At 31.2% G+C, this 12,316-nt stretch overlaps 3 protein-coding genes across 3 annotated transcripts; all 3 read right to left on the reverse strand.

The window, feature by feature from the left end:
- Nucleotides 1-1,367: 1,367 nt before the first annotated feature.
- Nucleotides 1,368-5,814, reverse strand: LOC145333722 (uncharacterized). Its single transcript, XM_080178933.1, has 3 exons — nt 5,716-5,814; nt 3,278-3,447; nt 1,368-3,091 (listed from the first exon to the last, which is right to left on the reverse strand). Exons 2-3 carry the CDS (start codon nt 3,371-3,373, stop codon nt 2,522-2,524), a joined length of 666 nt encoding a protein of 221 aa, XP_080035059.1. The 5' UTR covers nt 3,374-3,447; nt 5,716-5,814; the 3' UTR covers nt 1,368-2,521.
- Nucleotides 5,815-6,359: 545 nt separating this feature from the next.
- Nucleotides 6,360-7,053, reverse strand: LOC145333730 (zinc finger protein ZIC 4-like). Its single transcript, XM_080178946.1, has 2 exons — nt 6,967-7,053; nt 6,360-6,509 (listed from the first exon to the last, which is right to left on the reverse strand). Exons 1-2 carry the CDS (start codon nt 7,039-7,041, stop codon nt 6,360-6,362), a joined length of 225 nt encoding a protein of 74 aa, XP_080035072.1. The 5' UTR covers nt 7,042-7,053.
- Nucleotides 7,054-7,390: 337 nt separating this feature from the next.
- Nucleotides 7,391-8,562, reverse strand: LOC145312350 (uncharacterized). The gene is made up of 2 exons (XM_080151591.1): nt 8,053-8,562; nt 7,391-7,466 (listed from the first exon to the last, which is right to left on the reverse strand). The coding sequence occupies exons 1-2, from the start codon at nt 8,400-8,402 to the stop codon at nt 7,391-7,393; spliced, it is 426 nt and encodes a 141-aa protein (XP_080007717.1). The 5' UTR covers nt 8,403-8,562.
- Nucleotides 8,563-12,316: the final 3,754 nt, after the last annotated feature.

Below are 12,316 nucleotides of genomic sequence, written 5' to 3' on the forward strand. Positions count from 1 at the left end.
TGTTCTAAAAATCGTAAATTGAGAGAACTTTAAATTGGTAAATGTCAATTGTCAGACCTATTATTCAGGGTAATGATATTTAAAAAGCGAAACTTTGCTATAATTTGTTCGTTCTAACGGTCTCTTCCTACGTCCGTCCGTCCGTAAATTAGGCATGTTTGAATTGTCCTATTGACTATGGCATGATGATTCCTGTAGTTGAATTTTAACTTTATTGACAACAATTTTTTATGTGATACAATTATCCTATTCATCTGATTTATTGAATAGTATTCCTTGGTCAACAAGGTACAATGTTACCATGTCTATAATCAAGTTTTAAATATCTTAGTATGTCCTAAACCAGTATCCTGTATTTAAGCAGTTTGACACCAAAATTACTTATAATTTTGTTCAGACTTGTACATTTATATACTGCTTATTCAGTTATGACACTCTACAAGTATTAATGCACGTTTGTCCGCCGCCGTTACAAAGATTTGCTTTTATGGATGTTGCCATTTTTGTTTGAAATGGAACTTAAGTGTGGTTTGAATCAAGATTTCATTTAGCCTATACTATAAAAGAGTAATGTAAAAATTTCTGATAAAATACTATATTATTTTTTGTTTTTTAGGGAGGGGCTTCCTGTTTAAGTAAAAAAAGTTTAAAATGCAAAAATTAACCCCCAAAAATGGCCACTTTAGCCCAACTTAAATGTCACAAAGGTTGGTTTAAAACAATTTAGGTTTTTGGTCTGAGGTATGTTCCCACATACCTCTGCTAATTACACTATTTTAGGGGTGACAAACACTAAATTACAATATTAGCATAAACCATTCCAGACTTTAGCTAAGTTGTAATGCTGGCATTAGAGTAAAATAATAGAAGGGAAAGGGGTAAAATAATTGTATATCCCCACCCCGAGAACCCTGTTCCGATTTTTAATTGGATCTTTGAAGATCAACCAATAGCGTTGGGAATAGTATAACAGCCAAGTGGTTATAAATCTATATTTATAGATTTATAATGCTGGCAGAGATATAATCGAGATATCAACCATTAGAAAAAAGGGAGAAACAATCCGGCCATATTGTTGATTTGGAAGTGTACAAATTTTGTTACGAAATGGCAGTTGGCTTTTTCATTTATTTTGCCTAAGGAGTTGCATTTCTTGAATATAAAGCATTTTATGGGTAAATTATATCGTGTAAAATTTATGTAAACTTTCAATAGAATAAATCAATGATTGTGGATGGACCATATTAAAAAGTATTGATGTTAATTATTAGAAAGCCTTGAACACGTAGTGTATAAAAAACTTTGGATAATCAGACGGACAACCATCATAATTATAGTGTAACTATGCTATCATCAAAACACATGCATAAAATCTGAATTATATATTTTATTTTTGAATAATTTTTTTTATGTGTGGAGATCATACAACTGAATTAATACACGTATTGCACTGCAAATATTTTTTCTTTGGATACATCAAAATGAAAGAATCAAGTTAGAACAAAGCAGATTAAGCCAGGAATTTCAAGGATAAAGCATCCTAAAAAACTAAAAGGAAAGATAAATGGTTGATTTATAATTTGTTTTCCAGTATGGCTTCGACACAGAGTAATATCCGCTAGATTAGAACCAGTTCTCAGCCACACTGAAAAATTATGTATTGCATCGTATTACAGATAATTTTCCACGAATATATAAAAATAAAAATCATATAATGAAAACCTGTTTTGTTAGACCGGGCCTTCAGCTCTTCGGGGCTAACAACACTGGTTTTAATCTTTTAATTTTTTTTGATATCCGCGGCAAGCTGTCTACAATACGATGCAATAAATAAATTCTAATTAAAAATTGCGGAAAACCTCTAGCCCTGATAATTAAAATGTATGGGAATTAATCCTCCAATTATAAATCATTGAATTGGGGTTGATATGAAAATTGGATAGCTTTATCCTTTAAATCCCTGAAAAATAAATTCAGAATGCTTTTTAACAATTTCTAATATTAAAACTTTAGATAATATGAAAGATCTAAAACCAAAGTAGCATTCCTGAATTAAAAATAAAACTAAACTAATACTTTATAATAATAATTAAAAACAAAAAAGTTAGGAGTTGTTTTAAAATATTGTTATTTCTTTATGTTTATGCAGTTTACTAGAAAGATTAATAAACTTTTGATGAAAACGAATTTGCTAAAAAAGATCCTTTTGTATGTTTGCTATTTTTAGAGATTATAAACATTTTTAACATCCTAACATTAATAATTTGATTTAATTCACAACAATCTATCACCAGAAACTAGAGTTTTCTTTTTTATAGTTCTTTTTAAAGTTCTCGTTTTCTAAAAATGTCACTATTAACTAAGCTTTTTTATTTACATTTTAATACTTTCATATGCATTTTATCTAATATATTAGGTAACAAAATATTGCATTATGTTCTAATTTAGATTTTTATAACTAAAAGTAAGTTTTAAAGTATCTTTTTTGGTTAAATTATTGAAAATTAAGCAATGTCCTTGTTTAGTAACCAGAGTGAAGATAGTTAGATATAAAGGGGGAGGGGGTTAACTTTGGTGGGGGGTGATGAGGGGGATATGTAGAATACAGGCTTGAGTGCCAGTCTGTATGACCGCCAACGCCCGCCAGCTTGTACGGGTCCTCGGTCATCGGGTCGTTTGCTGTCGCGGGCAAGAACGGGCGGAAAGTATTATCACTTGGCTTTAGGTAGTCGGTCAGATTGTGCGGCTGGTATGTCGTGCCGCGGCTTGAGAAATCACTGACGCCGCTGTTTAAACCTTTGCTGCCGGCATAACTATAGTCAGGTATTAGCAAGGACGATGTGGGCACATTGTGGTGAGAATTGTGTTGGAGGTGACTTTCACCGCCTCCTCCGAGCGATGTAATTGAACCTAGACCGCCGGAAGTTGCAGTTGGCGTGTCTATTGTTAGCGGGTCGCGGCCCGAAGAGGAGCTGACCGGCGGCGGGGAGTGGTAGTTGGTCTGAGGGGAAGGGCTGGGTGATTCGTCGCTAAGGTCGGGCATAGTGCTGTCAGCTACGGCGGCTGCTGCATTCGTTTCTGCTTCATGTGCCTATAAACATAAAAGTTTAGTAAAATATAAGGTATAAAAAAGTTTTTAACGTAAAACTAATATAAAAATTGCATGATTACAAGAATAGGAGAGTGCATAAGAAAAGAAGAAACAAAATAGTTTAAACTATTAAAAGGCTTCTTTCTTAAAGACCCTCGTAAAAAATTGCCCAATGTATATTTTTACCTTGAGATGTTTTCTGAGAGAGGAAGGATGTGTGTATGTCTTATCACAGCCTCTGACAGTACAGTAGTATGGTTTATCTGTAGTGTGGACATGCATATGTTTCTTACGGTCACTACTGTTAGCAAATCTTCGGTCACATCCTTCTACTTCACATTCAAAGGGCTTCTCCCCTAAAAAATGGAAAGTTTAGCTTGTTTTTAGCTTTTTTTGTTACAAAAAAGAGAGCTAGCTATAATTCAGAATGTAGGATTTATGTTGAAAAAAAGGATTTATGTTGTATACTAATGGCTTAACCCCTAGACAAGTGGCTGCGTCCCTAGCCTATACCTCTTGCGGGCATATATTCATTCATACACACACACATCATGTTACTTTAGTATGTCAATAATTTGGTGTCCGTATATAAATATATGATAAATATTTATACACAATATTACAATATATATGTTAAATTAACCTTCTCTTTTTAATTACCCTAATATAAATTATATATTGACAGGCTTAATCTTAATGTATAAATAATTGGATGTAGCTAATTCTAAACTTATGCCAAATGGCTAATATCAGAAATACAGAGAATTTTATATTTTGCAACAAAGTTGACCCTTTCAAAATTTTGTGCAGTTAACACAACACCATAAGTTATATTTAATGTCATTTGAAATTTTTTATGCTGATAATCTACAGGAAGCAAGGGGAGAATGATTAACTGTTTATTACATTAGTCTCCAAAGTATTTTAATAACGTCTTCTTTTTCGTTGGGGACTTTTATGAATTTTGATTGGTTTGTTCATTAAGTTAAGTGTCCAAACGATTAAATCATTTTTTGCACTTTACAGAAGGGGTAATTTTGTGTATCATCATTGGAGATGTACATCAATTGATAGGCCATAGTCCTATATCTTTTAACCCTGGATAATAAGTCAGCCTTTGTAGTCGAAATAACAGAGTATAGATGCCCTCAATAGACAAGCACAAGTTCTCGAAAAACGGTGCAGTGCTTAATTAATTTTGTGAATAGAATTAATCCTAATTAAATTTTCTATACGTTCAAGTTTACTAACCTAATGGCCTATCACTGTGAACCCCGATTAAATTAACAGGATTAGTGCGTGTGTATCCTTTTATTTGTGGTATTATGGTCCTATATTTAATATTATATTATAATTATTTTACTGTATACTTTCATCCTATAACCACATTTTGAAAGCGAAGCTTTTCTATAATTCGGTCCGTCCGTTCGGAACGAGGTGGGTTTTTTCGTTAATTTCGGCATGTTAGAACAAACATTGCATGGTAATGTCTGTAGTATTAGATACGATTTAGAAAGCGTGTTAAATCTTTAACCGTTACTAGAATGTCCGTACGTACATTTCAAACATTTATACATTTATTTGCAACACAAATTTATGTGATATATTTATCCTATTCATCTTATTATGATACCTATAACAACAATGTACAATGTTATAAGCTTAGTATCTCTATATCAAATACTAAAAATGTGAGTAGTCCTTAAACAGTACAAGGACGTCCAAGCTTTTTTGAGGGGGGGGGGGAGGGGGGGAAGTGCAATAAACAGAATCGTGGAGTTTTAGTCAAATTTTAGCAGTTATGCAACAGATTACAATTACAACTTAACTGTCTGTGTGTCTGCTAAGATTTCTTAAACGGATGGAATAAATATTTTAGGGTAGTTGTATTGGTATAAGGCCTTTTTTAGAGTTTTAAAATTTGGGTTGAGGTATCACCCCTTTTTGGTAATATGGCTCCGAGAACGAAATTAGAAATCCTGAACAAAAGTGAAATATCCCTTTCAATCACTCAATTTATTGATCACGCCTCATTTATTTCAAATTTTCTGGATATTAAAGTACATTTTATAGATAAAATCAAAGACAATATTAAATTTTATATATAGCTTAAGAAAACTAGAAATAGTTTAATTGATTTTTAAGAGAAAATGTAAAATATTTCTGGGATCGATTACCCCCTAAAAAGAGATAACTTTAAGGCTACAAGCTTCTAGCAGCCAAACGACTGAGCTTAAATATTATGTTTTCACAATATTTTATTTGGAAAAAAGAAGGCCTTCAATTTTAACACATAATTTGGAGTAGCAAATATTCAATAACTAATTTCGCAGTACAAATTCGCTAAAAAAGACTTATTTTGCGCGTGTTTTCTTTAGTTTTCTCTGCATAATTAGATTATGTATTTTTCAGATTATCTGAAGGCCTTATTATGCCGCTTATAACAAAATACAGGCATAACATGTACGTTCAGCCGTTTGGCAGACAGCAGCCTTTAAATATTCAAAGAACATTTTACCGTAAACTGAACCTGATCCAAACATAATATAATTATAATCTCTAAAATTTAATCAAAAAAAGACAGATAGACATCCTATTATTTTTAACAGATAAAATTATCTTACCCGTGTGAATCCGTTTATGAATCTTCAAATTTTCGGATCTGGCGAAAAATTTTCCGCATCCTGGAAAAGGACAGGGGAAAGGTTTCTCCCCAGTATGGACCCTGACAATCAAGGATTACTTATTAAAGGTTGGAATATATTGAGATTTTCTGGTAATTTACAGGGAGGAGGGGACATTGGGCTGTTTTTAAAACTATTCCTCAAAGTTTTATAATAACGTTGTTTTATACGTTGGCTTTACAAGCTTGGGGACTTTTAATGAATTATGATTTGATGGTTTATTTAAGTTTTATTTAAGTGTCCAGTTTTGTATATTATCATTGAGGATGTAGATAAATTTTATCGGCCATTGCCTTACCCCTTTAGATCTCTGGGTAACATCCATTAAATTGAATATTATATTGTAGAAAAGTTTTAAGAATTAAGAAATTTTGTGGTTAAAAATTTAAAACAATTAATGTTTTCTACTACTCCTAAATAAATCTAGATATAAAAAATCTTTAAAAATCAACTTTAGTATTAATTAACTAAATAGAATTGCAAAATTTTCTTTAAAACATCTATAAGAAATGCCCTTGTTAGTTTAAAACTTTTGTGCATTTTCTACTTATCTATTCAGATACTTTTAAGGTATATCAATACTGTCAAATGTGTAAGTTCTGGTTCCAGTATTCCAACCATAACATATGTAATCCTTTCCTAATATGATTAACCAGTTTATATTTAGCTTTGAATGTTTTCTTCTCTCTGGGACAGTTGTTCCAGTAACAGGTATTGTCAGTCACCTGAAACGACTAAATTAGAACAACAAATTCAAAGACATGCAAATTGCGAACATAGTCTTGAAGGATTAATATATACAGTTCAGAAAATAGCACACAAATTTTAATATTAAAATATTGAGAAAAAAAAATTATCTAATTATTTATATTTGGTAACACTGTTTGAAAATCAAATACTAAAGTATTTTGTGTTATCTTAATATTTCAAAACAATTTAAACTTATTTATTTTGATTGAGAGACGTATAGTTTCTGTGATATGAAATATAACTATACTAGTAACTAAGCCTCTAGCCTAAAACCATCCCAAGACTTCAATATTTTTTTTAAAAATGTCTTAAACCACTCTAGGATTTATAGAAGCTTCTCTGAACTGGAGAAGTCAATCGGTTCGGTAGCTATCGCATTCTTGAGCTTCAGACAAAAAAACCTTACTAATTTGCATAATTAGGATATATAGGGAAGCTTACCTCTGGACCTCCTACATGATCAACTGTCAGATGGGTGACAACATCATGCATAGTATGGAAAATACGGTTGCACATTTTCTTGGTGTCCTGATTTTTAGGAAAATTTACTAAGGGCTTTAATCCTTAAATCTATACAAAGTAACTCGTTGTCTAAGTGTCTGTCGGTACGAAAAATAATTCTCATTGTCTGCTTAATCAATTTGAGTTTGATTTTTACAGAAGCTTACTACACGTTCATAATTCAATAAATGTAATAGCTCAATGTAACTATGTAAAAAAAAACACTTTTTTTCTATCGTGCATCGTATTTTAGACAGTTTTCTGCGTATGAAAAAAATTCAGTTTTATTGGCCGCGAAAAGTTATTGGTAAAGAAAGTCTATAATTGTAGTTTAGCTTATTTTCATTGCTTTGATTGTCTTAATTTAGAAATTTCTCCTTCCCTGATTGATCCATTCACACGTCATTTCGTGTTTCATCATTGTCCCGGATCTCATATACCTAAACAAATAATACTTTAAATATATGTCTTTTTATTTTTTTTCTAAAAACATGTACTTTAAAATATTTATATCTCTCTGTATATCCATAATAGCACAAAAAATTGTAAATTTAAAAGTCTAGCACTTTCAGTGAAGCTTTATATTTGGCTATCAGCAGGTATTAGGCCAATCCAATGAAATAAAAATATCAGAAATAGGCTAGAAAAGTATACCTTACTTCAAGTTATATAAATACAAGAAAGAACAAGGAATCAAAGTCATAAATGGGTTTAAGAGGTTTTTGATAACACACTTAATTGAAAAGGTAGGTTAAATTAATACATCCACCAAACAATTGACTATGATCTATTTTTGATTCTTTTATACATCAAAATTCTTTTAGTTTAATTTAATTATGCCATTATTTGAAGGGATTTGTTTTAAAAATCTATTTGCTCTTTTTAAAAAATTCCCAATTAACATTGATTTAACCATTAATACAGATTAAGCAGTTTTATAAACAAAAGATTTGTTTTTTATTCCCTTTTTTGCATTCATTTGAAATTTTAACATATGACATGATATCCATAATTTTAATACTTTACCTGTAATAGGGCGACATATATCCATATGCGGCCATACTACCAGCATAGCCGCCATAATTACCCGCCGTACTCATATCATGCAGCCCGTACAGCGGATCAGCAGCCGCACCAAACATACTGGCCGCGCCAAACATTGGCGGATACGCGGCGGTAGTGGCTGCTGTTGACGAATCCGGCGTCGTTTCGCCGCCATTACTGCCACCGCGACGGAACAAAGACGTATAGGTTGGTTGAGTCATATAGGGACTCGAAACTGCCGTTTGGTTTGTGATATAATTTGGCGGTTGGCCCTCCATTTTTACCGGCATTTCCGTTAACGGCGAAGCGTACGTTGTGGCCGAGCCTAACATAACGATTCACAATATTGTCTTGCATTAATTTTAACTATATTTGGTATTCTTTAAAAAGATTTTTAAGTCACTTTATGTTAGATATATTTACTAAAAAAAATTCTACATTAGTTAAAAGTGTTAGTAGGTATTTTAGTAATAGCGTAAGTAATGAAAGACCAGCTTAGACTAAAGTGGGGGAAATCTCTATTTGCCGCCGATAAAAAGAACCCCCTATAGCCTCACTCACTTACACGTACAATGTACATACACACACACACATACACACGTTACACAAGATTGCCGCTAACTTCAGAATGACTTGAATTCCCCCCCCCCCCACCCCTTTCTATGTCTTCCAACAGCTTCAATAAGCGCAAGGGAAATAATGGAGAAGAAAGAAAGATAGAAAGGCACTTTAAACTTGCATTTTTGACTCTCTCTATCTCTTCTTTTCTCTATTTCTCTCCACTTTTATCTAATAATTTTATCTTATTCTCTTACTTTTCACGACTCTTTATCTTTTTTTTATTTATCTTTCTTTCTCTTTAAATAGTTTGAAATAGGGTTTCTCATAAATAAATGTTAGATCAAGAATTATAAAGATTGTAAAAAAGACAACATAATGTCCTTCTGTTTGTATGCTGCTGAGAACTTTTAAAAGATTAATTTCAGGGGAGTTTTAAGTTAGTCTATGGAAGGTTTCAGGCTAGTTGGATGGGGTACTTGATTTAAGTACGGTGCTAAGAAACAAGGATGACAACATCCATAAAAGCGAAGCACTGAAACGGTAGGACAAACGGACATTAACAATTGTATAGTGTCAGAACGGAATAATCATAATTTAAAGTATAAGAGTCAAAGCAAAATTGTAAGTAAATTTGTTGAAAAACTGCTTGATTCAGGATACTGTTTATGGACATACTTACATTTTTAGGACTTGATTATAGAGTTGCTTCGCTTATTACATTATACTTTGTCGTCCCAGAAATCAATATACCAAAAATCAGATCAATCGGATGATTAGATCACATAAAAATTTGTTGTTAAAAAAGTAAAAAAAATCAATATGTTTAAAATGTACGTACGGACATTTTGGTGATGATTATAGAGTTGCTACGCTTTCTAAATCGTACCTAACTATTAAAAGAATAACCATGCAAAGTTTGAAATCGATAGGACAATTCTAACATGCCTAAATTTACGAAAAAAGCTATCCGTGACGGACGAACGGACGAACGGACCGACCCTAATAGTAGAAAAGCTTCGCTTTTAAAAATATTCCTTTGAATTTAAAACCCCCTCTCTCCTTTTTAATGCCTAGACAATTGTTATTGCTGCGCTACTCATGGTCATAACTGTTCATAGGTTGTTCCACATTTCTCTTTCTATCTTTCTATCTCTCTCTTTTTCCATCTCTCTCTTTTTCCATCTCTCTTTCTATATTTCTACTCTGTGTCTGCAAGGTTGCAAAACATATGTAAAATTAATTGCAAACGCAGAGTGAAATTAATGTTTAACATTTAAAACAATTGTTTATGCTCTTTAATTAGTTTTAATTTAGAGAGTTGAATTAAGTTTAGGGTTTTTAGATGAGAAAAAAATGGAGTAAAGCTTATTTTTTTTCATTTTATTATCCGCAGAAAGCATCTATAAATGGATATAGAATATACCTGGATATTTTTAGGGAGGAAAACTTTTCTTCAATTTAGGTTGCTAATATGAAACTCGTTCATTGGTCAGTTCGTCCAACTTTAGCCAACTGTGAGTTTCACTTTTTTAGAGTACATGAATATCTGGTGCAACATCCAAGTAATAATCGATTTGTCTATAATACGATGCATTAAATAACTATAATGGTATGAATTTTTATATTTTTGTTTTTAAGAAGTAGAAGCTAAAATGAAATGTTTTATTCAATGAAAAACTTCAATATGAGAATCCTTTTTGTTCATAGATGTTTGAAAATTATAGGCTTGTTGGGAAAATATATTTATTCTAAAGCCAAATATAACAAGGACATTTTTTGCAAAGTGCTTGATAAAAAATTTATTTCATTCAAACTTTTTATTAATAAATGTTATAAAATTATATGCTTGATGGGAAAGAAAAACTAAAGTAAAAACAATAAAAAATATAAGCCAAATTTAATCAGTTCAAAACTTTAACCCACATAATGATACAGGTTATAGTTTTGTAAAAAGTATAGATATATAAACAATTTAAACTATTATATTTTTCTAGCTTTTAATTTCAGGTATTTCCTTAGGCTGATTTCTCTTGACCATATTTGCTCAGCGGTTAGCAAGATCATTCGCTGTAGACAAACAGAGAGACATCCTGTTACTCTTAATCAAGGATCACAATTTTAAATCTTCCTTGTTAAAAGCAAAGCTTTTCTATATTTATTGTCGGTCCTTCCGTCAGTAACGGTTAGCTGTAACGGTTATCTGTTTTTGTTAATTTAGACATGTTAGAATTGTCTTCTTAATTTCAAACTATGTGATTATCCTAAACATATGGTTTTTGAAATAATGATGCTTAGCTCAACAAAGTATTATATTATAAGCGAAGCATCATTATAATCAAATTCTAAAAATAAAAGTGTGTTCTTTTATTGTATGAAACTACAAGAGTTAATATTCGTTTGTCCTACAATTTAAGGGATTCGCTTTTATGGATGTTGTCATCCTTGTTATGTATACAAAATCATAAACATATGAAGAATAAAGATATATATTTTCATACTTCCTGTAATCCTATTGTTGTATACACCGAAAATTCTCTTCAATGTAAGAATGTACGTTAGTCTGTCTTTCCATCCTCAAAAAATTTCTAATAGGAGATATAAATTTGATAGTTTTGATGTTTAGATGTGAACAACAAAACTTTTATTAAATTTGAGTGATCATAAGTAGTCAAATAGTCAAAAAAGATGTATTTTTCTTTTAAAAACATTTACAAAAAAAGGATTTTATTGTGTACAAATTTGACTATGAGTTTAATACAACAGAAAACCATCCCTTAAATATAAATCTGGTAAAATATGACAGGAAGTGTGGAATATGAGAGTGTGTAAAATATGAATATTTTTATACTGACAATATCTCATAGGGTTGGTCTGGTGGTTGGTAGTGCTCCTCTTATACATGCCGTTGTGACTTTTCAGACAAAAGTCAGTCAATAAAAGAGTTGGTTGTCTAATGGGTATTACTTAACCCAATATCACAGGTTTTTGGACGGAAAATATCCTTAGTTGTTGGACATGGCGTTAAAGTGTCAGGGACAGCAGACTCGCTTGTAGAAGGTAATTGATTTATGGGTTGGTTGGAATATAAAGGGGGCCCAACTAAAATGAAACATTTCTAAAATAAAATGTATAAAATAAAATGTATAAAATATGGTTGGTGCAAAATGGATAGAAAAAGTGGTGCATTATAACATATATCCACAGAAAAACTTTGAATATCAAGAATAATTTTATCAAAAAAATTATTTGATAATTTTGAACAAGTAAAATTATTTCCATAAGAACATTTATCCACATAAAAGCATTAGTAGAATCAAAGCATTACATTTACTTATTTTTCTTTATTCATACTTTTTTTTATAAATATTTTTCTTGCTGTATAAATATCTGAAATTATTCTTTTGATCAAGAAGTAAATTTATACACACAATTTATCAAATAAAAGACGTTTTTTGGCGTGATTTATCTTGCAGAAAAGTTTGTTTTTCTTTATATAAAAGTAAACTTTAATAATTAAAATAGTTCGTAAATGATATAATGAATTATAAATTTTGTCAAAGCTAAATATCATTCGTGCTTTTAATAGGTTTTGTGCTATTTTTCAGAAACAATATACTTTCTAAAAAATCCTCTCAAAATGATCTTTGGTTCTTTGTATGGTAATAAAACTAATTATTAAAAACTT

This window comes from Acartia tonsa, chromosome 2 (assembly GCF_053477335.1).
Source record: "Acartia tonsa isolate MP-2025a chromosome 2, ASM5347733v1, whole genome shotgun sequence".
In the NCBI taxonomy this organism is placed as follows: domain Eukaryota; kingdom Metazoa; phylum Arthropoda; class Copepoda; order Calanoida; family Acartiidae; genus Acartia; species Acartia tonsa.